General features: G+C 41.0%; 1 protein-coding gene across 1 annotated transcript in view; it reads right to left on the reverse strand.

The window, feature by feature from the left end:
- syde2 (synapse defective 1, Rho GTPase, homolog 2 (C. elegans)) overlaps positions 1 to 20,579 on the reverse strand; it is a 63,483-nt gene that overhangs the window by 14,906 nt on the left and 27,998 nt on the right. Inside the window, exons 4-5 of the mRNA XM_077534494.1 lie at positions 18,854 to 19,983; positions 8,742 to 8,868 (exon numbers count right to left, since the gene is read on the reverse strand). Coding sequence (XP_077390620.1) covers positions 8,742 to 8,868; positions 18,854 to 19,983 — 1,257 coding nt within the window. The remainder of the gene's footprint in view (positions 1 to 8,741; positions 8,869 to 18,853; positions 19,984 to 20,579) is intronic.

Below are 20,579 nucleotides of genomic sequence, written 5' to 3' on the forward strand. Positions count from 1 at the left end.
ACATAGGCAGCATTTTTCACAGCCCTTCTGCTCGGAGGAAATGTCGGCGCCACTGGACAGTCTATGCCGGTTAGCTAGGATGGATGGCGGTGGAGCTGAGGACGCGAACGTCGCCGCTGGGCGCTGTGGTGTATGTGGGTCGTGGAGTGGATGGAGGTTCGGTGCTTGGAGCAGAAGCAGTTTGGATGGGACTGGAAAATTGGACCATTCTTTTTTGTGTGTATGGTGCTAATTGCGAATGCAGAAGCTGCTTGTTTATGAGCTAGCTTATAAGCAAACTTAGCTTGTAGCAAACGTGTGTGACGTCATGCATGCGGAGATCACGTCTGATCAACTGGTGAAATGGGGCTGATTCTGTCCTCTTTCATCTAAAAACTGCTTCAAACATCAAAGCGTATGTAGGGATGGAAGAATGTTGATTTGTTGTGATTGTATTGGCGTTAATGTTTTATGTTATGTTTGTTTTTTTGTCTTTCTGCAAAGCGCTTTGTGACAGTTCAGGCTGTTTGAAAGCGCTATATAAATAAACTTGAGTTGAGTTGAGTTGAACACTGTCTGTTCACGCATGTAAAAAACAGGTTATCCCAAATGATTCAGAAAATGGAATTTTGACCTGAATATTGACTCCAAATAAACATAGTCAGTGGTATGTAGTCCCCACAAACTGGGAAGTCAGGCAAGTGAATAACGCCACTGTCAATTCAACTGCTCCCATCATCATTTGTCAGATCAATTAATATTCATCAGCTAAATTTAATCAAAGACTGTCTTGTGGGATTTGGGTTATAGCTGAGCATTGATCTGAATTATTCAGTGATTCAAAGTGCTTCCTGATTACCAAGTGTCCCTTGCATGCCTGAATGTGTATGTGGTCTACTTGTTGGTGTGGTGTGCAACCAAATGTACAGTAGACTCTGTCTCCCTCTCTTTTTTCGCATTCGTTCCCAATGCAATGACCTCATTTGCTGTTGCCTAATAAGGCTGCTGAAAATAGGAAGTTCTAAGTTTATCAATGCTGCATCCTAACTGAACCCAACTTACTGTTTTGCCTTCTAGCAAAGGAAACTGGTTCACCATTAAGTCACTGACATCCCTCAAGCTCAGTAAACAGACCGAAGGGCACAACTTAACACGCTCATGGCTCACTTTTTTAATCCCAGTAAATCCCAGCTCTGCTCTTTTTGAGCGCCGAAGGGTTAATACTTCTCACTGTGCTCCTTTTTGGTACTGATAGTCCCTCATCCTCGAATCAGCAAACATTAGGAAGGAATGTGTGAAATATATGCTAAAATATCAGCGAAGAATGCGAGTAGACACATTCAGGTCTCTTGCCTTCCCTTGCAATAAAAAGGCAGGTGTAAGTACTTGGCAATATAGGATTAGTGAGCAAAAGAAAGATCTAGATTTAGCTCCCTGTAGCGCTCGAAAGTATCTGATGAGCTTTGCATTTGGATTCTGCACACAGGCAAAATGTAGACCGAAATAAACTCACAATGACAGCACAATGATACCCAGCCTTACTTTGGTATCGGTACTTGCGCATCGGCCACTCTGTTGTGGCCGTTATACCACCAGGAACTAGAATTTAGAATAGAAAAATGCCATCAATTTCTGTCATGGTTTGGGTTGGGTTTTTGTTATGGTTTCTTTGTTGATCACTTCAGTTGTTTTCCTTGTTTGTCAGTGTCTCGTTTTAGTGTGATCATGTTCACCTGTGCTTGTCATCCCACACTCTTGTGTTCAGCCAATCAGTTCTCTCACCCACATGTGTCTTGTCCAGGTGTCACTTGTTGTGTAATTTGTTTGTGTGTATTTAGTCACCTGTTTTCAGTTCACTTCTTGTTGGTCCATTGTTGATTCCATGTTTTGCAGTTTCTCCCGTCTTGCCTTGTTATTTGAGTTTGCGTTGATTTAGGACTTTTGTTTTTGTCGTTTCCTGTCTGCACCTTGTGCACCACCTTATTTTTACATAAGTAATAAAACCCTTTTTTGTTTGTACATTGCCTCGGCCTCCTCACTCTGCCTCCCCTCCACTTGGGTCCTCAATCCCCCACAAACCTTGACAATTTCATAGAATTTGAATGAAACATTGGGATATATAAGTCTTTCTTTAAAATTATCTGTCAATGTTTTTTGGTGAGGGAGTACTAGTGGCATCTGTACTTGGTATCGGCATCAGTGACTCATCAAGTGTTGAGTACTCATACTGGTATCGGTCTGAAAAAAGAAGTGGTATCGACATCCCTACTCTATATGGTAAATTACTTTTGAACGACACTTTTACAGCCGCACGTTATCCAAAAACCCCCCCCAAAAAAATAAACAAAAAAACACAGTGCCAGCCAATTCCGACCATTTTCACTAATTTTTCAAGGCAAACAGAATATTGTGTACCATGACTACATATTCAAGGTGCGTATTCTTTCATTGGAAAAAAAGTATGTTTCTACCTTATTCTGTTCTTTCGTAATCACCATTTGAAAATTGAGAGAAATTGAGCAAAAATTGAAAAGATAAGGCGTAAACAAGCTTTTTGTGAAATTATAAATTTTATAAAATTTTTTTTTTTTTTTTTTTACTGATCAGAACTGGAACTCCTTACTCTGAGAAAGCAACCCCCTCGTGTGAGTGAACACACACACACACACCTACTGCACATTCCTGAGGAATGCAGTTGGAGCGGTGAAGAAAACAACACATTCAAATAAGTGTACTGTCAGTTTGATGGGCACTGTGACAGCTCCAAGAGAGCAAGTCAAATTTTAACAGGGCTTGAGGCAAACATGCACTTTAAACTTAATAAAATGCCCCACTATTAGCATGTCCCTGTTGCCTTGTGAGTGCATACAGGTGAAGTTGTGGCATGTTTCTATTTTTTTTCTACAATCTTCAGTTTTCGGTTATCTTGTTCATGCTAGGTCGGAAATCTGGTATGAGGAGAACCATGATAAGGAGTCGTAAACATTAATTCTGTGAAGACAAACAGATTTCTCAAACAGATTACACGGAAATGCTTTGTGGACATTGTCTGGCTTCCTGTTATCAATCTGGATTTAGGCTGTGAAGATAAAATCTTTTTTTTTTTTTTCATCACAGGACAGGAATGTGACTTGCTGCGCGCAAATCCTGACCTGCTTTTGGTTGTCCATTGGCAAATCAGTTAATGTGGTTACAGGAGTGTACGATCCAAGTGCACTTCAATGCGCACGTGTACTACAGTGCTTTGAGAACAGACACAAAAATAAATCATTAGCCTACTATGAGTCAGTGTGTGTATTTACTTTTGTGTTTCAGGCTTTGTTAGCGCCTGACACATAATGCAAGTGCTTAAACACTCTCTTGCTCACCCCACACCAACAACACACAAGGTCATGGACTCAGGAGTGAACAGGTGTGTTTTCCTACGGGTGCTTCACTCTCTCAGCCAAGGAGACAAATCAGTATTTTTCTGATTGTACAACACGAGCAAAGTGTTTGGGCTATGGTTTTGACCCAGGTTCTAGACTACTTAGTCCGCTTCAATTATAACTATTCAACTTAATATTACATTCAGTAGTTGAACTAGTGTTGAATTGATCAGACATTTTTAAATTTACCGGCAGTCTCGGTTTTCGTCCAGTTCAATCACGCTTGTTAGTTTTTATCAAAGTTAGTTAACCTCATCTAGTTATTTTTTTGTTTGTTTTAGTCAAGGAAAACTGTCAACATTTTAGCCTAGTTTAATGTTCAACAACTAAAATGTCCATAGATTTTAGTCCAGTTTTTATTAAGTGAACTACATTTTTGTCTCATCTTTATTAGTCAATGAAAATGCATATTGATTTATTTCTTGTTTATTTTAGTGTTGTCATGTTTGGGGTCACGCCAGGGTGAAGTTTGAGTTCATGACCTGTTAAGATGGGTTCACGACCGTGAGGTCAAGTGTTTGTTTTGGTACTGATGTAACCATCATATAACCATCATCTAGTTTCAACTAGTTTTAGGCTATGTGATGTCACTCTTTAATCCTTTAGGTGCTGTCTGGACCTATATGATGTCCTTCTTTAGTTCTTTACTTGCTACAGCCAATCAGATCGATTCACTGTATGTAGGTGCAGTCTGAGAATTGTGTTTGTTTTGCCGGATTATTACCTACTGTTTCTCTGTGCATCTCCGCAGCCCAAGGGGGCTTGGCGTCTCATGATTCTCGATGCATTCTCGTTGTTTTTCGTTTAGTCAAATTGTGTGATTTAAGAGTTAAAACCTTATTAGCGTCTGCACTTTGGGATCCAACCCCCAGCACACGACAAGTGTAGTCTTATCTAGATTTCGTCCGGTGAAAAATGTTTGGTTTAGTTTATTCATTTTTTCCTTTCGGACACATTACAGTTTACATCAATCACATCACATCATTTGCAACATTGACATCCGAAAGAAGGGCTGACGGGTCCAGTGTGTGTGGGAACACTGTATTCAACTTAATATTACATTCTGAGCCATTAAATATTTGTGTAAACATGACCTTGGGGAATGTCTGTTAAAGAAAATGACTGTGTCCCACTGCAGAATGCAAGGTCCGTGCCTGGAAGAGTTTAGAGAGGAAGTACTTGACCGAGACCTTTGAGCTCAACTCCAATACAGGAAAGAGCAAAGATGGCAACTAGTCTCCGAGTAGAGCCGCACCATGTAACATAAAGGTCTATCTCCAAGTCTGAGGTTCTCACTCCTACGATCGGAATTCCAACCTACTACTAACTACTACATATTCCGGATGTTGCTTCCATTTCACTTCCTGGAAGTGGAATGGTTGATGACAGGATCAACCAGTATCAGGTCAAAACTTTTTCAGTGTTGTGAATGTGCCACCAAACACTACAAGGCACAGAATGCAACGGGGCACATGGCTACCTTTAACCTCTTGTTTAAACAAAGTGGAAGGTCACTCCCCTTGTCAATGCTGCAGTCAACACCACGACTGGGGAACAAACACGGGTTTGTTCTCCATCCTGCTCTCCTCCCTTCCATTCTGCACGCCCCCGCAGAACTCTTTTGGCTGGGGGGGTTTGGTGTCAGAGGGGATGCGAGTCCCTTCCTCGTCCTGTCACACGTCAAAAGTCCCACGTTGCTGTGTCTTTGTATTTTCCGTAATCCCAACAACTCCAAGATGAAGTCAAACATTAGTGTAGTGTGGTGCGCTTCTGCTCCATGTAAACTCATCAGATGTCCAAATGTAAATCTATAGGTTAAGAACTTTTTTGGAAAGTCACGCAAGCCTGAAGCTCTTTGTAAACTGGTTGCCTGAATCCCTGGCCTGCTCCGGGTTCAGCTAATCCCCCATGCATGAGCCAAATACCATCTGTGTTTGTTCGGCAACAAAGGAGGCACTTGTTAATGACTTTCCATGTCTTCACTGGCGTATTGCTGAGGGTGCAGGGAAAGAAAGGAAGGAGGCTATGGAAAAGACTCGTCAGATTGGGCAAATTACAGACCACTACTTATCGCCAATACCGCTAATAGCTTTTTAGCAGCATGACTTACGGAACACAGAGAGTACCATTACAAGGGTAAATGCTTGAATTAGTTCCTCATCAATGGAACCCATTCTCTTAAAAAGGCTTTAATTATTTGGTAGTGTTAAAACGCTTATTTGATTTACTGTGCATGAGTTCCCCTCATTAATAGGAATTGGTATAGAAAAGCGTGCTGGAAAAGCTTCGAAGTATCAGCGCAGTTTCCAGCTATCAGGACAGTTCGGTTCAGTCGAATAATTGTGTCATGATGGTGTCATGAAGGGGTGATGTTTGAGTGATGATTAGTGATGTTTTGTCTCATGAGATGTTTTTGTTTTATGTGGCCATCATCAAGTTGCAATGCAACTTAAGTGATGTTTGAGTTCATGTCCTGTTAAGTTGCGTTTTGCTACCGTGAGGTCAAGTGTCTGTTTTGTATTGATGTAACTGTGATATAACCATTATCTAGTTTCAACTAGTTTTAGGCTGTGTGATATCAATCCTTAATCCTTTAGATGATGTGTGTGGTGTCAGGAATCTTTGGTACTGTGTGATGTATGGGTCGACAACCAATAGGAGAACTTCATGTCATATGATGTCTTGCCACGCTCTATGATGACATTGATTGATTCTCTATATAAGCTGTCTGAGTAGTGCGTGTTCTTTGTCGGGTTATTATCCACCTGTTCCTGTGTACAGCGTCTCTGAGTTTCTGCCTCTCGATGTGAATAAATAGATAAAATCTTATTTGATTCTGCGCCTTTGGGATGCAAACCTTTCAGCACACAACAAATTGAATTTATGAAGAAGAACCAAAATAACCATTAACTAATACGGTATTGCGTGGCTGTACTAGATTGGTGCAAGACGCACTGAACTTCTAGACTGAAACCAGCATGAACACGGAGCACTAAAGCTGGGGCTGAAGATATTGTGCTGCAAATTGACTCGATTGTCAGAAGTGTGCAGATCATGTTGGCAAAACTGTTTGCGGTACTTTGACTGAAATGTTCTTGTGATTTGAAACAATGAAGTGCCACGCACTGAGCATGTTTTGCAAGCTTTGGCTTGAACCCTGACCCTTGGATAATCCTTTTCACTAGCTCCGCTTTTAAATTAGCAGTGTGACAAGCCAGTGCTCTCAGCTCATCCCCTGGCTTGCTCAGTCAGACTTTCTTAAGTATATGTTCACACTCCGGTTAAAAATCTAAATCAGAAGCTATTTACAATCCTGAAAAGAAAAACAGTTGATGAATTGTAAAATGAAGAGAAGCAGTGATATTTGCTTTCCTTCCCCTAGTTGCTGCCCTCTCCCACTCATCCAAGCTCATCTCCAACTCGCTTGGCAGAGCAAATTTAGGCAGCGAGCAAAAACCAACAAGCCGCACTGGTGCTGGCCCTTTTTTTCGAACCTGCTCAACTGTTAACTGTGTTTTTTGCCCTGCCATGCAAATGCATGTGGATCAAAGCGGACATGATAGGACAACGCCTATGCGGGGCCTCTTCCTAAAAGCAACAGCGGCTCCTAAATGAACAGGGGGTTGCATGGTCTCTTCCTCTTTTTGTTGGCAGAAAATAATGAGTAAGTCGCTTTCTTCTGCCCCTCCCAATTGTCACACTGCAGTAGCCATCACTTAATCCAAGTGACACCACTTTTAAATGTAGACAATATTTGGAGCAGAAAATATTAATAAAACAATGATAGTGACATCACTGATAATTATAATGCTAATAATAATAATGCAACTATCATTAAATGAATTGCAATAGAGGACCAGAACATTTAATAATTCATGAGATTACAAGCCTTTCAAAGAAAGAAAAAAAATGTCCCGATGTGACTTCAATGTGACCGGGAAGGGACAGTCGAGAACATGTAGCAACTAGGAAACCGACAAAGGAGGAATGACCAGAATGTACAGCACAGTCCGATAGTGAGTGTGTGTGTGGGCCCTTCCCTCAGGCTCCAGTATGTACTGGTATGTTGACTCGGGGAATGCTTTTGCAGTAAACACACGCGTGTTGACCTACGTGGTGCAAACATGCTAGTTCAGACATGCTTTGTGGGCTTGGAAGTGTTTTATTTGTTGCACTGGGTGAGTACAACAACGTACCTAGTTAGACTACTTGGTATAAGTCAGCGATGTAGACTTTATATGTAAAAATAAAAATAAAAATGTGATTGGACTGTTGAATCATACTAAAGTGACACATGACTATAGTTTCATAGCATGTTTGTATTTGATAATCATGTGATTGCTTTCCCTTTGTCACTTGTATTTCAAAATATTCAAATATTGCCTGTGGAAAAACATGTAATCAAATTTGAAAGTATTGAACATAAAACTAAGTTAAATTTACTTTAAAAATACTTGTAAAATATTAAATATTGTCGCTGCTATGTGAAAAAACCCTTATGTCCATTTTTTTTATGTCCTCAAATTCTCAAGTACTATATTGAACAAAGTTAAATTTATTTTAGAAATACTTGTAAAATATTAAATACTGTTGCTACCAGGTAAAACACACTTTTTTCTTTTTTTTTTATACATTTTTGTGATGTTTGCATTCGGTTTCATCCAAAAAAAAAAAAAAAAAAAAAAAAAAAGGCAAAAGTGGACAATCCAATCATGTTTATTTTGATATTCCCCAATATTTGTGAAGTAACTGGAATACTGTAAACGAAAGTTTTGAAAAAAAGTTTTTATTTTTAAACTATGATGTGTCCACTAAAGAGGACATTTTTAAAACTTAAAAGCTAGGCTCAAATACAGTTAAAATAATTCAAATAATAATTTAATGTGTTCTTAAGGGTCTTATAGAACACATGCTAACAACATTTAAAGCCTAAATTTGTGCAATAAAAAGTGTTACACACCTACTTTTCCTCTTCCCTCAAAAGAGCTTGCACTGAGGGAAGCCATTTTCTTTTATAATGGAATCAAAAGTAGCAAAGCCCCACCCCTACATATTTGGTATCATTGGAAAGCTCTGAATGTCCTCTAGAGCACAAAAGTTAATTCAATCATATGCACTGGGTGGGAGATATTCAGGTTTAAAAAGGTCCACTACAGAGGACAAATTTGAATTGATGGTAGTCAGGAGGAAGTGTTTTTCAAATAGCAGTGACGATATTACAATTCTTATGATTTAACGGACCACTTTTCCCTTTTGTGTGTTATCAATAAGCCGGTGTTGATGGCATTATGTGGTGGTGGTGCACGGTGTTTGCCATCTCACATTCGTGCTTACCTGTAATGACATTGATGTCAGGATAGGTGTTTTCACACAGCTCCACAGCGTAACTTTCTCTCTCAAATGCCTCTCGTAGCTCCTTCTTTACAGCTGCAGAACCGCAAAGGCGGTACAGCCCCACCACCTGCAAACACACCCCACACATGTGAAATGAGGTCAAGTAAACATACACTGCTCATGCAAGAGTCAAACAAAAGTACAGAGACGTTTTCACACCTTGAGTGAGTCCTTCATCTAAGTGGCGATGCATTTGAAGGAGTGATATTTTGTGAGATGCTTACTTATATACCGTTACATTAGGGCTGCTTGCTAAATGACTTCATCATTTCATTGAGGGAGAGTTTGCTAACATTGTAATGCAGCACCAGACAGCAACAAATATTTTCTGATAGAACAAACAGATAATAATATGCATACCATAATTAGCTGTGGATGGGCGAGTACAGACACTGATAGCCGGGCATTATTTCAAGGTATCGTACTCATGGCCATTTTACAATCAGGAACTAGAAATGAGATATTTGAATTAAATAACTGCCATTTAAGGAACAATGCTATTGGCCTTTTATTAAAATTATGTATTGGGGAGGGTGGTTTATGCATCAAAAGTACTACTGGTATCAATACTTAGTATCGGTATCAGTGACAACTCATACCACAGCTCCTCATTCCACTTTTAATGGTATCGGTCAGGGGGGGAAAATGGATGTTTTACAGAGCAAAATCTAGAGCAGGGGTGTCCAACTGATGTTAGCTCAGGGGCCGCATGGTGGAAAATATACTGTATTCATATTGTTCCGAAAAATAACACAAATGCAAATGGGACGAGGCAACACTTTGCCGGTATACGTTCCGGACGTGTCAAATCGACCTGTTTTGCATATATATTGTTCCCAGAATGCATTGTGTGGCGCAGTTAATGATGTTATAAGGACATCAATCCTTGACATATCTATTTGTGTTACCAGTAATTGAATTTGTGTCGTATTTAACATGTTTATGTCGGTGTATGATTACAAAAAAATAATAATAAAGAAACCGTAGTTTAAGTTGTGTGTAAAATAATGACATCCAGGACGACGATTCCACATAAAAGTTGCATTGCTCATCTGAGGACTGCATGTGAAATTACAAATTTACATGTTTTGATTGTGGCCAGCTGATTAATTAGTCCGACATTACAATTTTTTGTTTTTACTTTACAAAATCATCTCGCGGGCCGGATTAAACCCATTTGCAGGCCTGATCCGGCCCGCGGGCCGCATGTTTGACACCCTTGATCTAGAGTAAGGGTCACACAATCTGAAACTGAGACCTAATTCTTGGGTACGGATAAATGTGAACGCTACATGAATGGCCCGTCATGTAGCAATGTGGTCGTCTTGCAACCCTGAGGTTGTGGGTTCGTTCCGAGGCACTTGTGACCATGTTGACGTGTCCTTGAGCAAGATACTGAAACCCCAGTTGCTCCTGATCTTGCATCATCAGTAGGTGAACGAGTATTCAAAATCTAAAGTACTTCAAACGCCTTGTAAGGTGGAAAACTGCTTTATAAGTACCATTTACCAATTTGTTATGCACTTCTGAAATTGCTTAATTTCTTTACCAGTAAAATACTTTAAAAATTACTTTCAATAATTTCAATAACTGTGGCTAAACCACCACAGTTTCTCAATATCAATAGAGGAAAGCATGCCCAAACCTTTGACTGACTCATGTACATATTTTCTCACAATATTTATCAACAATGTATGAAAGAAAAATATTAATACGCAAAATAGTATTACAAAGTATCAGCAAGTGCTTACATTTTCAAATGATCACTTCTACAACATTCCTAGGAAATCACAATGGTCAATCCCTGATCTGCTATTTTTTTTTAAACAGGCCAGCAGGCTACTTATTTGGTCCTTGGGGTCAACCTGGTTGGTGACTTCTGATCTCAAGATTAGCAATGTCTAATTCCTACTTAAGTGTCACATTCCACTTTAAGTGAACCTGGGACAAACCCTGGCCTATACCATCAAAAAAAATCCAACAGAGCTCAGCTTTAAAATGCAAACATAAACCAATAATAAACAATCTAAGTGTCCTTCGTTACCTAAGCCTCCCGAGAGTGAAAGTCTGCATAGTTTTATCCTGACATTGACAGTTTGATACTGAAACCAGGCACCAGTTGTCTTCTTATGTTAGGATTAAGGCGGGTTACTGACATACCATAATTTTTCCTACATTTGTCTGTCTGGTATGTGGCATGGCTGACCAACTGATGTGGTTGCCCGAGCAACGGGTTAAGTCAGTGGGCTGTGAAAGCGGGTTGAACCCGGTTCCACCAAAAAAGAAAGAAAAATGATATTTACACCCATGCTACTGCTCTTTCCAGGCTCTAGTATAGAAGCAGAAGTCATGTTATTTCCGAACCCGCCACTGCTTTTTGTAGACCTCACACGAGTGGGAGAGACGAGGACAGATTAGCTGAGGCTTTAGCTTTGTGTGCAAGTAAACAGAAGTCAGGAGGCACAATGAACAACAAGTCCATTCAGAAAAAAAAAAAAAAAAAAGACTGTTTAGGGGGAGAGTCGCGCCAGGCGGGTAGCAGCTGTTAGCGGAAGAGGGCTTGTACTTTATACACTGCGGCTGCCAAGCAACTTGACAGGCAGCAGCAGGCCTGTATGTAGAATAGGACAAACAAAACCAGTTTCTTCAACAGGCATGGGGACCTCTTGGTAGGCTGCTGAGACCAATGATGGGATCAGAGGGATTTGTGTTTAGTCTGAAATCAGTTTAATGACTGAACTATCAGTACCACAAAGGAACAGGGAAATGGGTGCTTGACTTGATTAATGCTCTTGACTGTGGGCCAAACGTAATTCCAACAAATTGTGGCTCTGTTCAGACACAGTATTAACATGCACAAAGAGTCACTAGAATGCATCTCTACTGGCAACGCTACACTATAATTTTATTGTCCACATTTAATTACCAGAAATGCCTGTAGGTACACTTGCATCATTCAAAGAGATGAAATACTTCCTCAACAAAAATATAATTCCGATGATTTTAGATAATCACTTACAGTAGATGTATTTTTTATTTGTATGTCACCACTATTTATGGATTTAGTAAGTCAAATTAGAGTGATGGAGGGCTGATAAATTATAGTTTAATGCATCCATCCTTGTTCAATTCTGCTTGACAGGTGCTGAATTCTATCATAGCTGACATTGATTGAAGGGCAGACTACACCCTAGACTGGCTGCCAGACTATGACAGGACTATTGTGAAAGGTGCACTGAGTAGGAATTGATCCCCCAGAGACGCAAAATTCTGTATTTAAACCACTATCAGTAGATGTTGTTAGTGGCTGCTGCTCTGTACTTAAACCCTCAATGTCACATAGTAACTGTAAATGTATGTACTGAAGTGTGAGAAATAAGGTACAAGAGTTATGTAATCTTGTTGGATCCAAGAATACTCATCCTAGCCATATCGCAAACGCACCTGGACTCATCTTTCAATGATTCGGAGGTTGCAATCTCTGGTTACAATCTGTTAGAAGCGATATTAACAGGTATGGCGGTGGAGTTGAGTTCAATGGTTTTTCCCTGTCCCCACCTCCTTTCAGGCACACACGACAATTCATTTCCTCATTCATTCAGTCCGCTGTGGCGACTTTTTTGCGTAAATACGCCTGTAGTCTATAACGTAAAGTCCACAAACATGGCATGTCATTTTGACAATGAACCTATTGATGAAGGTGCCGCAATATTGCGCAGGGAATTAAATATTTCTCGCGAGAATGTTGTCAGACCGCGTATATATGCTGGCAGTTCCGTACAGTTACCTTATTGAGTACCGTTTCACATCACAGTCCATGATGGGCTGTGATGCAGATGATCTACATGTACAACTTGATCCGTTCTTACATTTGCAACATTACCAGACGTACTCATGTGCGCTCACATCGGAGCATGCAGTATTGCGCTCCATTTTTTTTTTCTTATACCCATTTGAATAAGGTTTTTATATTGCATCTAAGTGTTTCATATTCCATATTAAGTCAAGTGCGCTTCTCCCTCGTAGGATGAAATGAATGAATGAGCTATCATTCTACAGGTTTCCCCTGTAGTAGTGTGATTGCAAAGGACTATACATTTAAATTTATGCATTGACCGGAGCAGCAATGTTCTCCCACGTCGCCTTCCTCTATGGGGAGCCGCTGCGGTGTTGCACTTTTTTTGTTTTGTTTTGTTTTTAATAAAGACATGTTCAAATTCGACGTATGATCGCATTAAGATTTTCGATTGAGAGGGGCAAAAAATAAATAAAAAAGCAACGTGGAACCAGAGGGCGGCGCCGCACTTGGCTTCCCCGTTGCCATGGCGACTCGACGAATCGGGGCTCTGTTGGGGCGGTCTTTTAACTCTGGGAGTGAGTCCTGGCGGAACTACTCAGCGTTGATAAAACTCACTGGAATTAGCTGGACTGGAACCGAAAACGTAGAGTATCCTATCTGTGGGTATGTGAACTCGTTGTTCAGGGTTATTCTCACAGTTTGTTGAACCTCCTTTGTGAAGTACACCCCAGACCAAGACCATTTGCAACAAAAACTAATTCTGCTATGTTGTTATTGAAACAGTACAAAGAAACAAATCTAGGGGGCGTGGATCTCCATGCAATACCGCCAGGAAGGCTGCACAGCACCTGCGTTCCGCATTTCTCACTGTTCCTCACTGTTCACAGTACTACTGGCCCGGTCTCAACAGTCTTGATCAAACATCCCAAATCAGTGCTGCCTTCGATTCTGAGATCCTTAAAAAGTGATCTCAAGAAGACCGATATCGAGAAGTATAACACTACACCAACCAGAATATCTATTAACGTGATTGGCAATTACATAAACAGACCAGCACACTGTTCCAAAGCGACAGTATGTTAGTCGCTGTGGGTTACAGTGATCACAATTTAATTGCAATAGTGCAAAAATATATCTAAGATAATAATAATAATAATAATAATAATAATAATAATGTCATGTTTTGGTTCTGTGGGGTTGATATTTTGTTTTCTTTTGGTGTTTTTGGGTGTGTTTGTCTGTGGTTGGTGGTTTTGTCATGTGTTCCTCGTTTCTTTCCTTGTCTCATTATGTCAAACCACGTCCACCTGAGTGTGTCTTCCCTTCCCAGTGTGTGACCAATCACTGCCCTCAGCCACTTGTGTTTTCCCCCAGGTGTGTCTCTTTAGCTCATTAGTGTTGGTGTATTTAGCCTGTTGTGTTTGGCCAGTTGGTGTGGGTGCATTGATGGTGTTACGTGGGTCATGCTGGGGTGTCAAGTCAAGTCAAGTCAAGTCAAGTCAAGTCAAGTCAAGTCAAGTCAAGTCAAGTCAAGTCAAGTCAAGTCAAGTCCTTTCACGTCAAGTCTAGTTTTCTTGCCCAGTTGTAAATAAATCACCCTAATGCCAATTGTCAGACTACGCGATTTTTTTGTCTTACACGACAGTTGCGCTGTCACATTACCCGACAAATTCGCTCCGTGTCGTGGACGGGGCGTGTAGTCACATTACACGTCTGAACGCGACAAGACACCAGCCGATCATCGCGTGTTGTCTTGCCAAGAGAGACGCGTCGGCCACTGTTTGTCGGGAAGGTGGGACAAAAAAAAAAAAAAAAAAGGCAAGGACAGGGAGTGTTTGCGTGAATGGAGCACGCATGGGACAAGTGTGATGTAAGCGTATTGCTTGCGCTCCCTGCTCCTCAAATAGTGTTTAAAATATGATTTAGTAGCCAACACTGTATTTTAATTTATTTAGGCCTATATGCGCCGGAATAATTATAGCTGATTTTGTTAATTAATTTGCGGGATGACATATTGTTTTATTTTATCAAACACAGAAATATTATATTGTTTGAGTATTTTTTACTGCTTCATTTATTCATATTTGACTTGTTTTAGTACGGTGCATTGGATAGTACGCAGCTCACTCCGAGGGGAAAAAAAAAAACTTTCAAGTGAGAGCGGGTGACAGTTAAGGCGGCGAGGCCTGGCCCGACTATATGAAAATGTGATCGATCCTCACTAAATATGTGCCCATCCCTACTCATATGCCCAAATCTCTGAAATTATTAGAACAACAGTCACAATATATTTTGGTCCTCTCTTCACGTCACCGTTGCCTGACGGGTTGCATAGATGCGTGCGCGCTCCCTGCAGCCGCAGCGCTGCGCTTTTTTTTCTTCCCCCCTCGAGATGCACCTGCCTGGCCCCATCCCATGAAATATCCAGGGGATAAATAAATAAATACATAAACGAATAAATAAACAAATGTATACATAAATAAAAAGAGCTATAAAGTGCTGTTCAGTGTGTGATTGACGTTTCGCTCCCTCTCGCTATTGGTCAATGCTGTGGAACCAAACGGACGATGTCGGAGGTATGTCACATTATGCGTCAAGACGAGCAAAAATTCTACTTTCGTCGTGATGGTCGTGAACCGTCCCGGACAACAGGCGACCAGTCGTTGAACGTGTCACATTACACGGGCGACGCTACGTCAAGACAACCCAAAATCCTTTACGACATGCCCCGTTTGTCCGCGACACGTCGGTCGGGCTGAAATCGGGCTGTTTTCGTGTAGTCTGACATCGGCATAAGTTGCCCATTCCCGTTATCTGATCTGTCTCCTCAATTTGAGTCCACATCACTTACTCCACCTACAAACCTTAACAAATGATAATAATAATAATAAATTTGAATGATTCCTTATTGAAATAAGCAGTCAAGAAAATGGATGGATGGATGGATTCCTTATACATGCATGTGTGTATGAATTTGTACAGTGTGTTGTGGTTGTTTTTTAAAATGTGTTATCATGGCTTGTATTTGTATTCATGAGAATTATTTTTTTTTAATTTTATTATTAATACTTTTGTTATTAGTAGCTTTATTTTTATTGTTTTGTTTTTCCACTTTTGCGGACCCCAGGAAGAAAAATCTTCCAAATACGATCCAATAAATAATAATAAGTTACATTATATGTTCAAGCTTTTGACACAAAATGTAATGCACGACTGCAAGCACAATATAAAATGAATACATCTCTGACACTCAAAAAAGTATTACTGAAGGCTATTATCTTTGTAAACTCAGAAATGAAATAGTAGTGTCTAATCTTGTGGATTTTAAGTATAAAAATAGACTAACTAATATTAGTATTAAATTTGTGGGACCATAACAGTTTGGATAAGTGTAATGTGTTTACATGTATAAATTTAAAATGATAAGACAATGCCATTGTACAAAAAAGAAACCCAGCAAGTGCTCCTCATGAAATTGAATGTGTTTCACTCACTATCCTAGTTGCAACTTTAACTGGCATGTGTACTGCTCTCAAGTCAAAAAGAAAGTATCTTATAGACGCTAGGTGATTATAACTTCAATGTTTGGGATAGGCATTGCTGGACATCTTTTCAAAAGGCCCACAATAATGCAGCATCTTAAAAGCTTGTAGAGCCCTGAGGTCATGTGAATCTAAGTGACTCTGACTAACAGCTTGCTTCAAAGAGCTGCGCAAAATTATTTGTAAAACCACACTGCACTGAGTGTCTGCTGTTGCGTGTTTTAGTGACACAACATGCAGATTCCTATGGGATCTGGTGTCAACCCTCTTCTAGCCTCTGTCTGACTATAACCAAGGGCTATCCTTTACTTGTCACTGGTACTACTTGATCTCTGACTCATATAGACTGAACACAATATTTTGGTAATTAAAGACAGGAGCCAACTGGGGGCAAAGGGGAGGGATGAAAATAAAGACAGCCAAGTGCAGGGTGGAATCACAATGAACCTAAGACAAAGCAGAATTTATTACATAAACATAGGAAACCTATAAGCAAACTGGAACCTCATAAACAGTGCTACAGGCTGTCTAAAATGTAAGTGAACTCATTTTTACTATTACATATCAACGTTCTCATTCTATTGACCCTGCTATCCATTCTCCGCATTTTAAAAACAACTGATTTTAGAGTACAAATTTACTCATTTCTTGGAAGATAGAGGGACTGTCTATTAATGAGCCGAAAATATATTTAACTCATTTAATAAAATGAATCTTTATCAGGGGTCCCAATTCTCCGGGCCATAGTTCATTTGGTACCAGGCCACACAGAAAAGAGAATAAAAATTTAACCACAACTTTGATTGTCTGCAGCACATCTGATGAGTACTTTATTTTGAAAAAAGGCAGTGCATATTTCTGGCATTTATTCACCCCAGTAATCCCACAAAGCACACATATACAAGCCCTAAAAACAATTTCTTGCAAAAGATGGAAAGTAAGCTCTGTGACCTTCAACAAGTAGAACCGAAGATACATTTAAGAACAAAATAGCACAACTCTTCAAAACAGCTCAAGATTCAATGTACAAAACCCGTTCTGATTAAAGTGATCATGACTGTCTGCAATCATGTCCAGATAGGACTGCCATTCAGGGCTCCCACTGATTCTGCAGTTCCATCCATCCATTTTCTTGACCACTTTTTCCTCACACATGTCGTGGGGGCGCTGGAGCCTATCTCAGCTGGCCATGGGCAGTAGGCAGGGTACACCCTGGACTGGTTGCCAGCCAATCGCAGGGCACACAGAGACAAACAACCATCCACACTCACAAGTACACTTAGGGACAATTAGGAGCGCTCAATTAACCTGCCATGCATGTCTTTGGAATGTGGGAGAAGACCGGAGAACCCGTAGAAAACCCACGCAGGCACGGGGAGAACATGCAAACTCCACCCAGGAAGGCTGGTGCCTGGACTCAAACCCGAGTCCTCGGAACTGGGAGGCGGTATTCTGAACCGCTTTCTCCTCATAAGGGTCACGGGGGGGGGGGGGGGGGTGCCGGAGCCTATCCCAGCTGGCTATGGGCAGTAGGCTGGTTGCCAGCCAATCACAGGACCATGAAATCCCTGGCCAAAATTACCTGGGACATAGCTGGGCAGCCCAGATGGGACACATTCACCAGCCCATATCCAACCCACATGGGTGTGTTGACAGGGCCTGGTTCAAGACCATCCCCGGACACATGGCTACAGTGTCTTCTAAAGAAGACACCAATCCACCGATCTGTTCCTCGAATGCTTATGCAGCCCACTGCTCCAGTATATGCCACTAACAGTGTGTGTTTGCTCAGATGGGTCAAATAGAGAGGTCAAATTTGGTGTACAAGACAAACAAATCATTTAATATCTCCTCATAAAAAAATTAAAAAAATGATGGCTTTATTATCAGCTAACAGGAAAACCAAACAAGATATCAGTAAATAAAAATGGTAAGTACCATTGAAATCAAACAACAACAAAAAAACATAAGTGGTGTAGCTGAGGGCAGGGTTAGCCTCCTTATAGATGTTTAATGTTTTCCCTTTGGCCCCAGGCACCCGCTGCCCCTGGCATGCCCCTCTAGAGTGATGTTGTGCACAATGGCCAAACACTTTTACTGTCATTGACTCCTAATTAGAAGAAATGTTGTCGCCTCTCTAGTCTCTCTCTGAACACTGCTGCTGGCTTTCATAGAGCACATAAAAAATGTGCTGGGGTGGATGGTGGGGGTTAAGATGATCACATGACCCAGGAAAAACTCCACTAGTCCATCATCCTCACATGAGCAGTTTCTAATAGCTTAATGCTTTCTCTTCTCTGAATAAGAAGAACTGACCTCAAGAAGCCAATGATGCCATTAAATGGAGTTTTCCCATTCATCCCATGCCTGCAACGTTGTGTGATTAATGGCCACAGGGCAAGTTACTTATCACATTATAAAGGAAGGATAATGTTCCTATTATTCTTTGCTTCCATATAAAATAGCTTTTTTTTCCTGCTTTAGGCTATATGGAGTATATGGACATGAACTGAGCTTGTATGCATCTGTATATACAAGTGTGTACAGTCATCCATCTGTTGATGCTAATCTACAAAGATTAAATCCAATAGACATTTGTTAAAAGGAAAAAATACGTGATTAAGAGAAATTTCAAACATCAGTGTTTGTAGTAAAGATAAGATTAAATTAATTTACAGAACTTGTACACTTTGGATGCAGTTTAGACTCACCTGGCAACCCCGTTTCTCGATTTCATCGATGCACTTGGTTATAAGCAGCGGCACCAAGAGTCCGGTGTCCTCTCTCTCCACCACCCGCCATGCCTCCACACCAAATACTTGGGGCTCCCTGTTGCCGTTTGGTCCTCCATCCAAGGAGTTCTGCCACTGCTCCATCAGGTTCAACTTGACATATATCAATCCGCGAGGTTCCAGCTTGACTGCCAGCTGGTGGGATCGTATTACCCTGAAGAGTGCAGGTAGGACCACTGTACCGTGACAGCAGACACGATTTCGCCTTGGAGTAGGCTCCCAGCTAAACACAACGAGCTTCAAATGCTGGGCATTCTCCAGCTCGATGTTGAAGGTGTGGTCCATACCCAAGAAGGTAGTTCGGCAGGTGAGGAGCGCAGTCCGTGCTTTATTAACCGAGTCCACTTGGATGGCGCAGTAGACATCACGAGAGTCAATGCGAGGTGGTTTGAGGTCCTCAGCACCATAAAAGTGCAGGCTCATCAGTCCAGAGATGTACTGGCTGCATTTGGGCTGCTCTGTGAAGCAATAATGTCGGAAAGCATCTATATCCAAATCGGTACCAATTAGTTTGGAGCTTCCACTTGGTCCTTCTGTGTCCTTATATCTGCCTCCCTTGCCCTCAACAGAACTATGCTTCCCAGATTTAGCCACCAGTTCTGGTGAATCACCATCGCTTAAGTATCCACCTTTACTGGCCGATTTGGAGCTGCCATTGTTTTTCTTCTTATTGAAGCTGTGTTGCGTAGACACGCTGCTGTCCAAATGGTAGCGTGAGATCACATTTCGACTGGCAAGCCCAACACCAGATACAACCAATCGTTGAGGGCCTGAACTTTGGGAAGTGGCCTCAGACCCCGCACCTGTAGCTCGAAGCGAATGGGATCTGGGCTCTAAATGACCACTTCCATTGCTGTTACTGCTGCTTTGACCCTTCACGCTGAGTTTCCGGCTCAGCTCTGGAAGCTTTTTCATCTTCATGGAAATTTTCCTGACGGTGCGTGGGGATTTGATCTTGTCTGGGAATGACCAGTTGATGGTGCTTTTCTTAGTGGGGTTTGGGCTGGAAGGAGGGGAGAATCCAACACTATTTGTGAAGTCAGGAGCATCTACAAAGACAATAAAATAGTAAAGAGAAGTTAAATAGGAGACTTTTCGTATTGAATTTACATTATCTTTTACAAGCACTGCACTGCTACTGGATGGATGAATGGGCAGCATAATCAACTCAAAAGTCGACAAAAATATTTTGCCTGATAAATTAAAGGAATACCAGATAAATTATTTGGGAGAGCCTTCATCATACAAGTTAACTCATTCACTCCCAGCCATTTTGACAGAAGTTATCCCGTTCGCTCCCGGCTGTTTTACTGGATTTGGACTGATTTTGCAAGGCCCACAGAATATTGCGTTCTATTGCTATAAAAGCATGGAACCTATCAAAAGAAAGATTAAAGTCTCATCTTTCATCAGGAAAAAAGTATGTGTATCGGTTTCCGTTTTGCAGCAATTCGCATTAGAAGAGAGCTAAGTTTCATCATTATTCACAAATCTATTTAAAATTGTAAGTAAGTGAGCTTTTTTTCTACATGGCCCTGGTTGATCTCCTTTGCTCTGCTGCCACCTGCTGGCCGTTTGTGTAATAACTACCATTTCTGCAACCGTTCTTTGCAGTTGAGAGGCTGGATCAAAGCCTTCTGTATGC

The sequence above is a fragment of the Festucalex cinctus genome, chromosome 10 (genome assembly GCF_051991245.1).
Source record: "Festucalex cinctus isolate MCC-2025b chromosome 10, RoL_Fcin_1.0, whole genome shotgun sequence".
Lineage (NCBI taxonomy): Eukaryota > Metazoa > Chordata > Actinopteri > Syngnathiformes > Syngnathidae > Festucalex > Festucalex cinctus.